The sequence below is a fragment of the Tyto alba genome, unplaced genomic scaffold (assembly GCF_018691265.1).
Source record: "Tyto alba isolate M040663 unplaced genomic scaffold, T.alba_DEE_v4.0 Super-Scaffold_10, whole genome shotgun sequence".
Taxonomy (NCBI): Eukaryota; Metazoa; Chordata; class Aves; order Strigiformes; family Tytonidae; genus Tyto; species Tyto alba.
This window is the reverse complement of record NW_024881262.1, coordinates 2,106,905-2,124,269: the sequence shown is the minus strand read 5'-3', so window position 1 is coordinate 2,124,269 and position 17,365 is coordinate 2,106,905. Positions and strand designations below refer to the sequence as shown.

The 17,365-nt window shown below is 46.7% G+C and overlaps 1 protein-coding gene across 4 annotated transcripts in view; it reads right to left on the bottom strand.

Annotated features, from left to right (window-relative positions):
• Window positions 1-5,703: 5,703 nt before the first annotated feature.
• The window catches only part of LEKR1 (leucine, glutamate and lysine rich 1), a 63,881-nt gene continuing 52,219 nt past the window's right edge, over window positions 5,704-17,365 (bottom strand). For 2 of the 4 annotated variants that reach the window (XM_042796478.1, XM_042796470.1), the window contains 4 exons: window positions 16,181-16,274; window positions 10,005-10,157; window positions 9,089-9,388; window positions 5,704-6,500 (listed from right to left, as the gene is read on the bottom strand). In XM_042796478.1, the coding sequence (XP_042652412.1) occupies window positions 6,093-6,500; window positions 9,089-9,388; window positions 10,005-10,157; window positions 16,181-16,274 (955 nt within the window). In that variant the 3' untranslated portion in view covers window positions 5,704-6,092. Of the gene's footprint in view, window positions 6,501-8,750; window positions 9,389-10,004; window positions 10,158-16,180; window positions 16,275-17,365 lie in introns of those variants that run through there. The other 2 variants (XM_042796481.1, XM_042796487.1) reach the window with 2 other exon arrangements.

The window sequence follows — 17,365 nt, the reverse complement described above, 5'->3', positions numbered from 1 at the left end:
GAAGTCTCCCCAATTTCATTCTTCCGCTCTTTCTTTTGTATTAAAAATGTACAGGGCTGCTGCAGCATACTGCAGGCTTTAAAGGAAACGAGTTATAAAACACTGGGAGCCAAATCAAGAATTTAAAGTAAAGAGTATCTCGCAGCACAGCTGTTTCTTTAAATGAAAAGAAAGGCAGGCTGTCTTTTCTTCTGATTAATACATTTTAATGACAGACGGCATTGGGTCTGGCTCCACTTTCTATTTCCATATACTTTTAACGCTGCTAAGATACTAAGATGCTTTTTTGCTGAAGTCTGATTTCTTCCTTCGTGGAAAAACTCCATATGCAAGCCCCAGGCTGGGACCCCAGAGCATGCACCCCAACTCAGTTCAAGATCTATCTATTATTTTTAACACCTGAGGCACAGCACTGCCTTATTTTGTCATATCCCATCAGGACTAAAAGTTTGCTACATACGGCAAAGCCCTTACAGCTACGCTGCGGACTGCGATACCCCTGGCAAGCAATAATTCCACCTGCTGTCAAAGGCGCGGCGAGGCGGCGCCAGGCGTGTTATCTGCGGAGAACACAGAAACTCGCGGTGGAAAAACAATGGCCCATAACGAGGCAAAAACCGACGGCTTTCAATTCGACCCCTGCTCCAGCGGGTGGGCCGGGACGGGGAGGGGGAAGCCCAGGCTCTCCCACCCGCGTTTCCCGTGGGATGGATCCGAGCTCGCTCTCCCCTGACAGCCGTCGGTCGGCGTTTGCAAGGTGGGCTTGCTGTAAAATGCCTGGCTCCTGCTGTACGTCCCGGGGGGGGGGGCTCGGGTGCTCGCCAGAGTTAGGCTTGGCTTTCCCAAGCTAAACAGCCCGTGGCGTTTACCTGCTGGGTGCTCCCGACGCTGCCCGGGGGGAGCTCAGCTCCCCAATCTGCCGCGGGTCCCCACCTCCCGAGCACCCGGGGCTGCGGCTGGATGCTGGATCAGTCGTTCCTGCTCCTCTCCGAGTGAACTGGCAAATTCCTTCTGAGGTGGAAGCCGAGGCCCAGCTCTGAGCGCAGCTTGCGCCAAGGACCGCGCCCAGGAGGCCTGTCCTGCAGGATGCCCCCCCCTGTTTGAAGCTTTCCCCCCCTCCAGACCACGTTGATTGTGCCCGGCTGGTTTTACCTCCTGGGATGCGAGCCCGTGGCAGGGTCAACCCTTATTTTGTCCAAAAGCTGTTCACTCGCCCGGCGTCCCTGGGGAGGCCCGCTGCTCGTGTACGGCCCGCGAGCCAAAAGCTCCAGCTTCCCGCATTTGCAGCTCCTGCAAGGTCACGGTCAAAGCAAAAGGCTTGGCCTGAGCCTGCGGCGCTCTCCCTGTCCAAGGCTACCCAAGGCAGTAGCTTAAAAGGGGCCTTCAGGAAGCACCTGCAGAAGTTTGGGGCACCCCAAGAGGGCTCTGCTGTTGTTCTGCATGGCAGAAACGCTGGGATGGCTCCGCTTGCCCTGTCCCGCCTTGGCTTTGGATAGTGCCCTGCACCTCCCCTCCCAGCACACCCGGATACAGGCACCTTCCCCGTCGATAACGATGGGTTTGCCCTCAAAAAGAGACAGTTGGCCAACCCACAAATTGTACTCGACGCCCCCCTCGAAGCCTTCCCTACAGCGCCAGGCCAACGGCACTGACGTTTGCTTGCCCAGAGGGCTCGGGCTCGGCCTCGCCACGCACCCCCCTGGCCACGGGCTCCTTTTCCCACCCACGGCCCCACGAGCGCGGCGGCCGCCCCCTCGCAGCTCGCACCCAGGCCCTTCCGCTCCCTCCTGCTATCGCCGCGCTCCGCTGGGATAGTGATCGGAAGTCTTCGCATAAAAACATCAATTCAAAGAGAATGGATATTCCATCAAAAATAAAAGGAACCTATAAATTCTGAGGCAAGCGTTTTGGTCGTATCTTACTGCAGATGGGTGGGGAATGTCTAACTGTCTGGTTTCCAGGATTTGTACAATCGCACATTCACGTAAGAAAGTCTCTTGAATCTTTCTCAGCCTGGGAATTCTTGAGAACCAGGTGTGACTACGCGTGAAGGGCAGGCGTACAGAGCTAGCTCCAGAAACATTCATCCTCTACTGTACCCACCGCTGTGGCTCAGGTGTGTATTATTTTGTTTGTTGTCTAGCCCACAGCCTTACTGCTAATCCTGCTGACAGAGATCCTTTTGTTATCTCTAGAATTCAGTCTGGAAGTCTCTTTCCACAACCGCATGGCTACAGTTTCTTGGCTGGTTATCTGTTCGAACTCTAAATTTATCGCAGTCTTTACCCTGAAGTCTCAACTGATCCCTTCTCTCGCAGTGACCGCGCGCGGACTCTCTGCAGTCAAGGCACTGAATAGAGGAAACCACTGGAAGTGGAGACTATGGGATAAAAATACACGGATCAATTTGGTAATAGCGTTAGGGCACTGGATGCAAACTGGCAGCCTGCTAGCGGGACTAATACTTTATGGAAAGATTTAGGACTCTGCGAGCTTCTATTCTTGATCGGGCAACAATATCAGCTCTGTCAAGGAAGAAAGAGAAGCCTTTGCATTAAGCAAGAACAAGACAACCCGTTGCCATGGGATATTTTCTTGAAACCTTGAGCAGTGAAAGGATGGCTTACTGCCTACAGCCAGCGGGTCAGGATCCCACAGAGGCAGATTTGTTCCAATCTTGGGAGATTTTTTTAGTATTCCCTTGTGCCCCGAGTCCTAGAGTGCAAGGCCCAGCACACGAAAAATCCATTCATAAATGACACTGCTTCTACGAGACATACTGCCTCCAGGAAATTTCGTTTCGTGAAAATGGGGTGATATGATGAGGTGTCTACATTCGCCATGGTGCGCTTCATCCCATTACAAGAACTACTCTGTAAACATTCCTCGACTACGTGAAATTGTTTTTAAAACCTGGTGAAAAAGGTTTCCTGACATTTCTATTTTTCGCTTATTGCTTAGCAGCAGGACTTCTGGGTTTCTGCGCGGGAGGGGAAATGAGGGAAATACCTGTTCTTGACTTGGTTTGGACCCATAATTTATAAACTCCCTCACGCTAGAAATGTTATTTCTGTGACTGCCCTTGTTATTTTACGTGCTATTCCTCTCCTTAACAACTTATGACCACACAGTCATTCCTTACTACCTCTGCTGGCGCAGGAATAAACCCCGAAGCAGGGGGCAAGGGCCCAGATTTTAAATCTGACCCGTTTGCACGGAAGGTACGAGTGAGAGCGGGGGAGGTTGCTCTCCACACCCGTGCTCTGGCTTTGCTCTGGGCACAGAGCCGTCGCTGCGCACGGGGATCTCCAGCCAGAGGCACAGATCACGGGTAAGCGTCTCACCTTCCCCTCCACAGAAACATTATTAAACTCCAGGTTACGGCATCAGCTACCGCAGGGTTCACTGTGATGCCCGTTCCACTGCGATACAAGGGTGTAAAATTACGTACTAGCATTTACTGGATTTACACGATTTAAAAATCCTCGTAAGGCTGTAAAAGACAACCGAAGTTCATCATAAAATGTTATGAAAAATCCACATGGTAGAGCTACGGAGCTCCTAATTTTACGAACTGCCTCAATGAAAATCTATTACTTTGGCAGAGGAAGACTGGGGGTTGACAGTGGAATAACAATTTTCAAGCTCGGAGAAGTCAGGATCTTCTCTAAATAAAAAAATCAGCATTACCACTCACCAGAGAAGGGGACCATCCAGCCATCCTCCAAGCAGGCCTTTGGGAGTGCTCCCCACCCCTTCTTTCTGCATTTGGGGAATTGCTGAAAAATTAATTTCCTGCGGCTACGCGGTTCAGTGGAAGTGCTTTCCCATCCCTGACATTTCTAGTTTTCAAGATCCTTAAGAAAAATATGAATATCTGAGCAAAGTCAGCAGGTCCCCCAGACAGTTCCCACGTATTTTGGTTGTGCTTAAGGCTCACTCTTCCCATTGGCTGATTAATTAGTCAATTGGTATTGAGCTTAATTGAGTTTTAGGAAGCTGGACAAGCCTCTGCTGAGCTTAGGGAGGACGTGGCAGAGCCGGGCTCTTCTGCAGGGGGGGGAAAGCTGGCCTCGCTCACAGCCAAAGCTGCAGGGTGAAATGTCAGGCTCAGACCTCCACCACCCCGAGTCGACGCTCTCCCGGGGACAGAATTTGTGTCTGATCTTAACACACCCCGATCCGCCGGGTTTTGGCAACAGTTTTTCTGAGGTGAGTGCATAGGAGTGTCAGCCCAGGTCTGTTCAGTCTGCCAGGCGGCTGCAGGGTACCTACACCATGCAGCAGCACCTACCCCAGTTATCTTTTAAAATACTGTTCTTTCATTGCTTTTGGAATTTGTGAAGAGAGGATTTGGGAGCTTTTGGATAAACTCTGCTACCACTGAAATCAGGTAAGGCATACTGATGGTTTCAGTGGGAACAGAAGCTGACTGAGACAAAGCGTGTTTTCAAATCTACCTCCAGGGGCTAAATCTACAGCCGTCATTTCTCCCACTGGTTTTATTGAATAAAAAGCATTCCCTGTCGTGCCCCTGGATTCAGGAAAGCTTTTCTGATTGTCTCCAGCATTGAAGGCGTGGCCCACTGCTGTCATTTGGTCACGTACGGGACTATCTCATCACTCTGATGATCTCGTCAGTAACCAGAAGGCCCAGGTTCATGGGGCTATTATAAATCTATTGGGGTTTACACGTGTCCTGGGACGTGAAGAGCAAGCCCAGTCCCACAACACAAAGCGAAGCGGGTAATTCCAGTTGTGCAGCTGTTCATACGGGGGCTCTGAGAGCCTCCAAAGTGTTCCCCTCTAACTTACCTCCCACGAAGTTTCCGTCCAAGCCAGAGCTGATGGTCTCGGAAGATGATGAAGAGCAGGCTGTCAAGAGAGGGGGCACTGGGGGCACCAGAAGATCTGAACTGTCCCTGTGCCACCGGCCCTGGAGCTCGGCCCCAGCTCCCACCCTGGCCCCAGAGGATCCGCGCTGGATCTACGCGGCAGACCGCGGGACTTACCAAGCTGAGCTGGCCCCTCCACCGCCCCTCCTTGGCCGATGAGCCCTGGGGCTGTCTCCCGAACCTGTTACTGTCACCAAACTGCCCCTTGTTCGGCCTCATCTGACCAAAACACTTCAGCATCTGGTGACGCAGGAAGGAAAATCCGAGACTGTGTCCGTGTTGCCCACCGTGGTCCCGCTTAGCCCACCCAGTGCTCCACGCTGACAACCCACCCCTACAGCAGAGCTGCCTTGTTGGAAAAGCAGCTACTTCTGCAGCATCTGCACCCTACCGAAGACAACCGAGACTCCTCTGGGCTTTTCCTGCTCCAAACCAAACCACGGTTCCATCCATCAAGCAGTAAAATAAAAACACTGATCCTCCCGCGTAACAATTTTACAGAGAACTCCAGTGTGACTACTTCGAAGCTAAAAGTTACGCTGAACAGAAAGACACTTTTCTGATGAAATTCAAGAGGCGACCATCTTTTGGACAAAATGTATTAAGTCTTCAACTCGTTGTTAATTAGCACAGCCTGAAGACTTGCACACAGAGCCACGTCCCTGCCAATGGCTGGTCGACGGAGCGCACGGATTTGCCACATTTTCATGCCGAGTGGGATATACTCCACAACTAGCGAGCCTCGCTGATCTAAGCATAATTATTTGCAAATATAACACTACTCAATTAAATAATGGCAAAAATCAGATTCTAACCGAACAAGTCACATTTTTACACCAGAAACGAGCAATTGAGTTACATGGGAAAACACACAAAGGAGGAAAATTCCACGGAAGGGGTTAGGGAAAACAAGAGCGGGAATTGGCAATTATTTTAATTATACATATTGAAGATGTTCTCCTCTCGGAGAGACAGTAGTTTTCCTTTTCTCCTCTTGAGATGTAGATCACATTTAATGGACTTGATATGCAGTGGAGAAAGAAACATTATTGCATCCGAAGTATAGAAAACTTTAAATGAAGCTGTAGAAACGCATGAAGCGCCTTGGCTAAGATTTGACCGCAGGGGGTCTGCAAGCAAATGGTCCTCTGACGCTCTGGGATGGTCCCCCCCCCCGGTGCTGTGGGGGTGTAGCTGTCAGAGCTGACTCAGTTGCCTTCTGATAACGGCAGCGATCCTGCTCCTGGGCTCGTTCAGCGACGCCGCCCTCCCCCTCGAAGGATGCGGTGGGGTGAGCGCCGGCAAGCCCACGCTGCCGTTACGCTTACCGGGGGTGGGTGCCTTAGCAGCTCTCGAAATACCAAACTGTCCAGGGAGATTGATTTCCTTCCCAGCGCCGGAGCTTGGGCGGCTTTTCTGCCCGTAATCAGCGAGCAGGGCAGCAGGGGAGGTTAGGCTGCCCTGAGCCAGGGAACACGGCGATAACGGGAAGTTTCCACTGAGCTTTTTGAGTTCCAGTACTTGTTCTCTGGCCTGAGTCAAAGCTGCAGTCAGCTCATAGCGTTCCTCACACTCTCTGCGTACCGTTTCCTGGAGGAGAGTGTTCTGCAAACAGAAACAAACACTGGCTTTACGAAATGCCATTAATCCCAAACTGTGCCCATGCAGCTCCTCGGGCTTAAGGCAGGGCTGGCTGGAGGGGAACCGACGCACACAACTCCTGCAATACCTCCCCACATTTTGGTTTCTCCGAAAGTCACTCGAAAGACACGCATCAGCATTTACACACCCTTCGTTCCCTTTAGGAGACAGTGGAAAACACGAGGTCAGCCATCAGAAGTTATTTCTGGTCTCCTGCCTGTCCTCCAACTAGGGGGGAAATTGGGAAGGCTGCTCTTGGAAAGGAAAAGGCAGTGGACAGAGGTTGAGTATTCCTGTGCCACTTCATTTTGACAAGATGTTCAAGAAGTTATCCTCCTCCGTGGTTTAAAATACCTAAATTCTGACTGCTGCCGGGCCTGGAGCAGAGAACTGAAACTGCTTCTGTATTACGGAAGTCCCCCAGTTGGCATATGAGGTAGAACTTACTTGTGATGCTGATTTTCCTGATTTCCAGCCGAAACAAAAAGTAAATAAAACACAAAGGGGGGACAACACTAAGTTGATTCATAGAAGTCATTAGTACTTTCAGCAATTCTACGAGCAGCAAAAAACCACTTTTTTGTTCTTCTAAGCAAGCGATTGTTGCTGACACCGGGAGGTCCGTGAGAACGGGAGGGAAGCAGCCGCCAAGGCGGTCTCCAACACAGGGCGGTGATGGAGTCAAATGGAGAACGCCCTCGGGCATGCACAACCTCACCGCCCGGCCGCAGACTTGCCTCTGTAAACCTCTGAGTAAAAACGCTGAGAACACGAGCTGGAGGCCGGGTCAGGTCACCCACCACCTTGACGCGAGGACAGACATTGGCATTTGAAATTCTCGACGTGGTTATGGGAGTGGGGGTATACAGGGGGAGGAAAACGTGTAAGAAAGATAATCTCGCTAGCACTTTTGGGACATTTTGAAGAGTGAATACTGGTGTCAGCAAAGTCAGCGCACAGAAGCGTGATCCCACGGAAGTGGAAGGTGGTAAGCGCTGCTTAGCCAAGAGGTTACTACAACTTATTACATTTTTGCATGTGTGTTCCCATCAAAACTTGAAAAATGATGGAGAAATTAAAAGGCCTTTGCTGACCAATTTTTTTAGATTTGAAACTTTTCCTTTGGTCAAAGCATCTGGAGTGGATGTAGAGTGGAAACACAGAAATTCTGCTCAGGCTAACCTCTATGTCAAGCGCAAGCGAAGGAGCTGTTGGAGAAGGAACGTAACCACGTGTAGAAGTGACGTAAACATCCAAAATAACTTCTCCGAATACCTAACTCTGCAGACAACTTAATGAAAGAAAGTTAGATGTTACTTTCCCTGCCACTCAGGTGGCCACCGATAGCCCGTGAAATGATTTGGGAATTGCCACCTGCAAATCTGAGGCAGTGTCCTGGTGCGAAGTTTATCTTAAAACCCGCTTCAATTTGCAACCACTCTTCTCTCCCCGTTTTCCACTATAGCTATATTAGAGAAGGAACTCTGTTTCAAAGTGGGGAACACTAAGAACCTAAGCAGAGCGGGTTGAATCTCACGACTGAGGGTAACAGTGTGTTCCTTCCCCTGCTGAAGAGCCCCACCAGCACGTGAAGAGCGCACGTCTTTCCAAGAGCCTTTTCCATCGGTACGGGACAGAAGGGCTGCCAACATCATTCTAATTTCACTAAGACAGTGTTTCTGAACCTTTTTCGAGGAAGAAATAAATATCAACCCAAGCCCTAATTAATGCTGAAGGGTTTTTTTTTCACTGTTTACCGATTTTTTTCTGCCACTTAATTACTTTGGACACTCCAGCCTAGTCCTCTCTGCGCTCCCCGACCTCACTGTTTTCACATTTCTCACAGAGCAGTACAGGTCGCTCTCCTCCCTTCCCACTATGTTCCAAACATCCAGCAAACGCTTGTTGTAAGAATGCCCATCAGTCGAATTTCTCTTCACGTTTGGTTAACTATTACGCATTCCTGTGCTACGGAGAGTGGCTTTACTGGTGGGAGGTGGGATACATCCCCATTAGCACGGCAGGGTGCACGCACATACTCCCACAATAAAAGATGCAATCTCCGCCCCAGAAGCCTTTCAGAACAGGGCTGTGTCCACTCTCGTTCCAATCGACAGTATGAAGGGTTTTCTTACAAATGATTTCCAAAATAGGTAAGATTACCGGCAGGATTGCTGCTGTCCGGTTCAAAGAATGAGAAATGTCCATGTCTTCTACTTTAAAAACATGAAGAATGCTTTATTGTTTACTCATGTTTATGTGGCATTACGTGAGGCTAGAGACTAGGAAACAAACGTCTTGTGGGACCTGAAAAATATATATATTTTTTAAATAAAACACTAGTTTAAGCGCTTGCCGAATCAAAAATTTCACATATTTTGTGACATATTGCATTTATGAAATGATGATAGACTTGTTTCATAAGCCTTCTCATTTCAGTGGGGTTTAAACCAGTATATAACAGGGCCTGAAATATAGATGCTGTGAACGATTTTAGAAATCACATGCCTCTAAGTAAAAATAGCAAGGCATTTCCTCGGTCATGTTCCTACCTCCTCTTGAACTTGACTCAAATTGTGAATCAGCTGTGTCCTCTCCTGGGTTAATTTTTCCAGTTCATCTGACTTGTGTTTAATTTCTTTCCTCATATTATCCAAAAATGATTCATTGTTGTTCTTTTCCATCGTCAGCTGAAATTCGAGTTCAGTAATTACTCTTTTAAGGCTCTGAATTTCTTTTTCCTTATCTTCATCTTTCTCTGCAAGTTTGATCTGAGCATCTTGTAGCTTCTTTTCAAGAATTTCTGTCTCCATCCTTAAGCTATTGGTGGCACTGGATATTAATCCTGGTATCTGCATTGGATTAGACAAAAATTGCATTAATCTACATTCAGTGGATATTGTTAGATATGTTGAATTAAGTATCAGACACATGTTGACTTCAGGAAAAAAAAAATGTAAACATACATGTACTCAGAGACAAAAAAAAAAAAATTGCTTTGAATTTACACAATACCCTCAAAGGATATCAGAGAGCTGTAAAAGAAACAAAACTCACTCAGAACAAAGAGATTAATGAGTATGTCCAACAGCAAACAGAAATAGAGGTAAAAATGGGACAACTTAACAGTGTGGATGGTTTTGCGACAACCTGTCACGGTCTGAACCAGTCCAACGCTTTTAAAAATGATGTCAGTTTAAAAATTATTAACAACTACAGTCTACGGACGTAGATGAACCCTGGGCAGAGAAAACATGAGAAAAGAAAGAACGTCCACACCATTTAACTTTAACTAGAAGAGTTACTTTTTAGCCCATTCCATTACAAAAAACAAACAAGCATACGCCATATATTAAGGCTGGGCATCATCCAGATACAGGGCTACACGTAAAGGTTTTATTCCCTCATATACCATTTTTTCAATACTTTATCTACTGCCGCAGTACTTTTCTCTTGAGCACCACACACCTTCTTCTGGAGCTCTTCGTGGTCCTTCTGGTATTTTGTGATTAGTTCTTGCTGTTTTTGTCTCTCAATGTCTAGTTCCACTCTCGCCTCTTCCTTGACTTTAAGAATCGCTTCCTTGTGCCGCGCTTCACCCTTCGCCAGATCAATTTCCATCTAGGGAACAAGGGGTTTTAACAGATACGTGGCAGCTCCGCTGAGAACATTTTTTCACATTCCACACCGCGACGAAAGGCGGCGATGTGAAACTTGGCAGCGCGAGATTTGGGGCGCTGAACAAACACAACCCAACGCTGGCAACCCTCGGAGCGATGACGGGCGGCCCCGGGGAAGATGTCTCACGGGCCCCGGGGGGTCTCAAGAGGTGCTAAGGTGCCTAAATTTAGGCGGTTGAACTTCACGCTCAGTCACTACGAGAACACTGAATTACAAAATCCTTGACCGCTGCATTAAAAATGGATGATTATTTTGCCGGAAGCATTTGCTCTGGAGGTAAAACTCGGCTCGTTATCATTTTCAAATGCAGCAAAATGATACATTTTGGCTGGAGATGGCCCAGAGAAGGGCCACAAAGATGATCAAGGGCCCGGGCAGCCGTGTGAGGAAAGGCTGAGAGAACTGGGTTTGTTCAGCGTGGAGAAGAGGAGGCTTAGGGGAGACCTTATCTCCGCGTTCCGCTAATTAAAGGGTGGCAGGTGGAGACCGTCCGTGTACGAGGAGTCCCACGGAAAAGGCGAGGGGCGACGGGTACGAGCTACTGCTGGGGAGATTCTGACCCGACACAAGAGGAGAATTTTTCACCGTGAGAACAAGCAGCCACGGGAATAATCTCGCCAGGGAAGAGGTGGATTCCCCAGCATTGGCCACTTGGAAGATTCGGCTGGACAGGGGTGCTGGGCCACCCTGTCTAGACCGGGCTTTGCCAAGAAAGGTGGGACCAGCTGATCCCCGAGGTCCCTCCCAACCTGGTATTTTCTACGATTTCACAGTAAATGACATCTACCGTGCTAAAAATAGGCCATAAGCTCAATATTAAAATATGAAGATGTTAACTCTTCCTTACAAGACCACTTTTGATTCACGCTCTGTGTGAAGGAACAGCAGCTTCCTGCTAGAAGTGTTGCTGTGTCTGCTCCCAGGGACCACGCTCTGATGACACGTACTCCACACGTGCCACCTGCTTTTAATATTTTTTTTTTTTTTTGTTTCTACATTTTATCCCGTGTCCCCCTTCCCCTAAACCTGCTGTAAATACCGGGAAGGTAGGGGAAGGAGCTCCCCAGAAGCTCCGAGGCCCCACGGCTCAGCACCTCCAGCTCATTTTGGGGTCCCGACAACACGGCACCGATGGCACGTTTAGTGGATAAACTCTGGACCAAAAAAAGGCAGAGAAATGAAAGCGAGAGTTGCAAATTCTGGGTAAAATAGCCCAGTCCTTAAGACATCTCATGTATTTAATATTATAAATTCAAATTGGAAAATATTCTAAGATATTACAAATTAAAATTGGAAAATGCATCCATCGTCTTCTGAAGACAAAAGCCTGGGTTCTGGAGGAAATACCAAAGGCCGTATTTTGAAAAATATTTTTCCTAAACTAGTATGCTAATATTATATTTCTGCAGGCTGAATTCTAATGGACTTAATTGTATCATGCTGAAAGAATGTGAAAGGCACATTAAACACGCACAACGCTAGCTTAATTACTTAAAATTATTAAAAGCAGAAAAGCCCAGAATGAGCTTAATTACAATTATCTAATTTCACACACTAATTACGAGCAAAAGTACAACAAATCCCCCTAACTCTTTTGGGGGAAAAGATAAACAAGAAATATTTTCATTATTTTTTAAATCAGAATATATCCAGTGCTGGGCATGGAGTGGGCACAAATCCCCCAGTAAGGTTTAGCTTAAAACCGATATATTTGTAAGATCCTCAAAGTAGACTATTAGTATTGTTATTATTATTACTATTTTAAATATGTCTTCCACGTTATTAGATATGGGAGTTAGGATTCTAACCACAGAAAAACAAATTTACTAACTAAATTATTATACAAGCAGATCATATGTTGGAGGCTATTTGATTACAAAGACTAAAAAAAATAAAAGCAGTATGAAAAGCTGAGCTCATTTTGGAGATTACACAAGCATTTTTTACATTTAACACTTGAAGCTAATAAAGCTGATAACCAGAACAGGAACTAAAATAGCAGCTGATTTTCAAAGCAAGCATAATGGCTACTAATTGCCTTAAAACCCCTTACATGTCCCTCCTTAATTAATATTTTAAAAATCCATAGAACAAACGTTTACATCAATCTTAAAATCTTTTGTAAAAGAGATTTTTTTGCTGTTCCATTAAAACAATTTAAGGTTTAACTGTATTTTTAAATAGAAAATGGGAACACTTTATACTTACGCAATGGCACAGTGACCCAAGAAAAAGATAACTTTGTTACTTTGTCACATTTCTGATTCTTTTGTCTGATGAGAACATTCTTAGAGCACTTGCTGTTCACTGGATTCTAATGGCTGTGATACCAAAGCTGTAATTGTTCTCTCTTACTAGTAGCAATCTTTATTTTGTTTTAATGTCAGGCTGAACAATACATTGCGATTATGCAGACAGTGTGACCTCATTCTAAAATTATATCCTGTGACAGAAAGCTTAAGAAGCCTTAAAAGAAATGTAACTGATCTTAATTGCTAGTAGTCCAAAAATTTTTCTGAGACTAAATAAAGCTTTCAGACACTTATCACGTACTGAACCAAAAAAGACAGGAATTTTAGTCACCAATTATGTAAAGCTTAAGTCAGAAAAGTCAGAGATACTGTTTAACTCTATTTTCAATTTTTCCTTCACAGTTGGGTTTTGTTTTGGTTTTTTTTGTTTTTTTTTTTTTTTTTTTTTTGTTGTTGTTTTTTTTTTGTTGTTGTTGTTTTTTTTGTGGTTTTTTGTTGTTGTTTTTGAGGGGTTTTTTTGTTTTTTTTGTTTGGGGTTTTGTTTTTTTTTTTTTTGTTTGTGTGTTTTTGTTTTTTGTTATTTATATTCAGTTTTGTGTTTTTTTTTTTTTTTTTTGTGCTCACGTGAAAAAGTTGCAGATCAAATCAAAGTTTGCATGCTCGCAGCTGTTTACGGTTAAGGGCTTTCCAAATCCCACTGGAAGACACCGGCAGCTGGACTCCCCGGTCCCGGTTAAGAGTCTCCAGCTCAGAACTTCCCAGCGGCTGGAAAGCTGCCGGGCACAAAAGGCTCTGGGGGTGCTGGCCAGGAGCCGGCGGTGCGCCCAGGTGGCCGAGGGCATCCTGGCTTGTGTCAGCAAGTGTGTGGCCAGCAGGACCAGGGCAGGGATGGGTGCTTGGCACCGGGGAGGCTGCACATCAAGTATGGGGGTTCGGGTTTGGGCCCCTCACTCCAAGAAAGACCTTGAGGTGCCGGAGGGCGTCCAGAGAAGGACCATGAACTGGGGAAGGGTCTGGAGCACAAGCGCTGTGAGGAGCGGCTGAGGGACCTGGGGGGGTTCAGCCCGGAGGAAAGGAGGCCGGGGGGAGACCGTGCTGTCCCCAACTGCCTGCAGGAGGTTGTGGGGAGGTGGGGGTCGGTCTCTTCTCCCAAGTAACAAGCGATAGGACGAGAGGAAACGGCCTCAAGTTGCACCAGGGGAGGTTTAGATTGGATATCAGGAAAAATTTCTTCCCCCCAAAGGGTTGTCAAGCCCTGGCTGCCCAGGGAAGGGGTTGAGTCACCATCCCTGGGGGTATTTAAAGGATGTGTAGACGTGGTGCTTCAGGACACGGTTTAGCAGTGGGCTTGGCAGTGCTACGTTAACGGTTGAACTCAAGGATCTTAAAGGTCTTTTCCAACCAAAACGACTCTGTGATTCTGTGACCCAAAACTCCAAGAAAAAGCCACCTGTCCTGCATAGCAGCGCCACAGGTCCCGATTGCGGAGACAGCCGTTACGCAGTGAGGCTGCTCAAAGCCCAGCACGAATGAGGAGCTGTAGCATCGCCACATCCCAACCAATTGTGCAATTAGCTAAGAAACCGATCCAATTAGCACGTGCAGTGGGCATACACATATATTTTTTTTTTACATCAGCTGAAAATATATTCTCCACAGAAGACCCTAAAACCAAGTACGTACTAAAAGACGACTAACAAATTACAACCTAACTTTGTAGAATGCAATAATGTCAATTAAAGGTGTGAGTAGTGGTGGGAAACCCTTCTACCAAGAAAACACATGATAAGAGGAATTGACGCTTGTGGAACAGACTTGTGCAACGCGTACAGTGCCGGGGGGCTGAGCAGCTTGTATCCTACACCCACGGACCAGGACTAGACCTAATCTCTTTCCCACTCTCTGTTCCCCAAAGAAGCCAGTCACCCCCCGAAGTTGGGGTGTCCTCCTGGCTGTATTTTAACCATCCTTCTCCTCTGTATCCTTTGCTGAATTTCTTTTTTCCTTCACTCCATTAAATAAAGGAACAATGGGTATGTATAAAGGAGCATGCATGTATGGAAGGTGTGTCATTCTTCCTCCCACCTTCCCCTTCCTCCTCACTGTGGTAGGAACCATCACCCAATTACCAAAAGAGTCTAGGTGGGAAGGTGTATGAAAGTGGCTTTTCAGGCTTTTGGAAGACTCAATGAATAAAGTAACAAAGGATGGGCCGTTTCACGGAGAAGCCAAGTCATAGGAGTGTCAAGTCTTTTCACATGAAATACAGAGGTATTTTCACAGTAAATTTCACCGAAGGCTCTAGTGGCATACTGCTCTGATTTGAAGGGAAGGCAAGGGGAAAAAACAAACAAAAAAAACCCCAAACCAAAACAGCAGAGTCATTAGCAGAAGCCTGTTTGGCAGAGATGCGACTGCCCGAAAGGAACAGGCGATGCCAGAGGTCAGCAGAAAGAGCAGAAACCTTTCACACCCCGAAGGTCTGTTCTGACTTTCTCTGTGCAACTCCTTTAGCTCTCTGTCACCGTGAAGCCCCCCAGCTCAAGCGAACGGACGAGCCCCATGCCTTCTTCCCACTGCCAGCCTCCCTTCCCAATTCCCCCGTGTACCCTCGCTCCTCCACCCACCCACCGCGCTCCTAGCCCCCCCCCCCCCCCCATTGCAGCTGACAGCCTGCACCACCCCCTTTCTGCTGAGAGCCCCGGGCTGTAATTAGCCATGTGCTCATCAAGCCCAGACCCATCTCCCACCAAAGCTGCTGGCCCTGCCCGTGGGCGCGCAGAGCCGGCCAGGCCAGGTGAATGAGGGGGCTGCTTGGAGGGGCACGTGTACCCCGGCCCCCACGCCGCCAGGTACTTCAGATCGGGAGCGAGATGACGCTGCTAATTTAAGGACCCCCGCACCTCTCGCCTCCTGCAGCACCCATACGCTAACAACTTGGCTGCCTTTTGCTATTCCACGGCTCCTGGGAGCTCCAGGATCACTCCGCTACAGCAGCCTGTTTGTTGAGCTCTGCTTTGGTTTGCAAATACCCGCCTTCTAAGGAAAGGACGTTTTTGCTCGCCTGCTTGCTATTTATTGTATAGATTTGTTTTACAAATAGCAATCTTCAGTTTCAGTTCGCCTAACCTCCATCTCGTCAACAACGCTCAACCGTGTTTTTACTGGGAAACTACTTCAATGTTACACGTACACTTTTTTATGCGTCTCTGCCAGATGTGTCAGGAAACAAATCCAGGCTTCCCCACGCAGAATTGTGGTTCAGGGTTTCTAACCCCGACCGCCGCACAGAGAATAGGGTGGGCTCTGTCCGCTCACCCCCTGGGAGCCTGTGTAGGAGGAAGCACGGAGCTGGGAAGATCAGAGCTTCAGTGGGCTCAGTCCTGCTCCTCACACCCAGGTTTCCAGGGGACTGCACTCCTAACGCAGGCACTCTGCAAATACCCTGAAACCTGGGAATTCTGGATCAGACCTGAACATCTGCTCATACTAAATACCTTTTGCGTTCAGGTCCAACCTATGGAGAGAGATCACCCATGAAAACCTCTCGTACAAAGAATACTGTTGACGTGTTTGCACTTGAGGAGATAGGTATCATCTGGCTTACTGGACTCATTCGAGACAGCTGACTACAACTGAAAAAACAAAACAAAACAAAAAAAAAAAAAACACAAAAAAACGGAAGGGTGCCAACTGCACATCCAGTATTACCTTCTCCCTCCAGTTATCTTCATTCCGCATCTTCTGTCTTAATGTTTCCTGCAGCTGCTCTGTTCTGTTCTGATGAGAAATCAGCATTAACTCCCTAGAAACCACAAAAACTCGTATGTAAATATGTGCTCTGCCCAGATTGGTGGTATGCCATTTTCTTGCAATTAAGTCCTTTGTGGCAAAGGCTCGTCTTTTCCTCTTTGTTTAGTATTCTGTGCAATAAGCCCAGCAATCCTGCCTGGAGCCCCAAGGCCCAGCAGTAATCACGACGTAACATTTGCATAATGCCATCACATGCTTTATGAATTTTAGGTTTTAAAGAGAATAATATAGTTGATCTTTCTTCCACACACACATATTTAAACCTCAAGTGTTTTTAATATTTCTCAAGTCAAATTTTGAAGAGCACTGGAAACCTGTTATGATATGCAAACCAGAAATTGTTGTATTTAATGAACTTGGAATATTACTATCATTAATTAAAAAATTGTAATAGGTTTTGAATTAAAACCACTGAGTGCTTTCTATTGTTACAGTTACTGTTTGTTATGTGAGGCTTGTAGAGCAAAAGCCCTGGAGAGTTTAAATTCTTGTAACTTAGATTATTAGCAATGTACCAACTGGAACAACTCGCATATCTGGGGTTTAAGTAGAAGGGAAATATTCTTAAATTAACATGTAATATCTTTTCATGCAGCTACTAAAGCACAGGGAATATTCAGACCCGTTAAATATGAAAATAGCTTAATGCCTCTTGGTGTACAACACTGAGAAAATGCTTATCTTCTCCAAAACGCCCTTTTCTGAATACATTTCCCATTGTACACAAATCAAATAAATAAGATGCTAGCATGTCCTAATTAGGGGACAGCACTTTCTATTTTGCCAATAAAAGACAAGCTAATTTATCAGTAACTGAAAATTTATGAGCAGGACACTTTCAAGTGGTAAAAACAAGCCTGTGGTTGTCAGGAATAAAACTGGATATGTAGATTACACTCAAAGCAATTAAAAAAATGTGGATTTAGGTTGGTAAGTGCAGAAGTCTGGAACAAACGCACTCAGACTAGCTACCATTCCAGGAAAGACAATCCTCAGAATCTCAGTGCTTTATTTTCCACATGTGAAAAGTAATTACGGGGAAAATGGCAGCTTCACTGATATCGGAGAACTTTCAAAATAAGA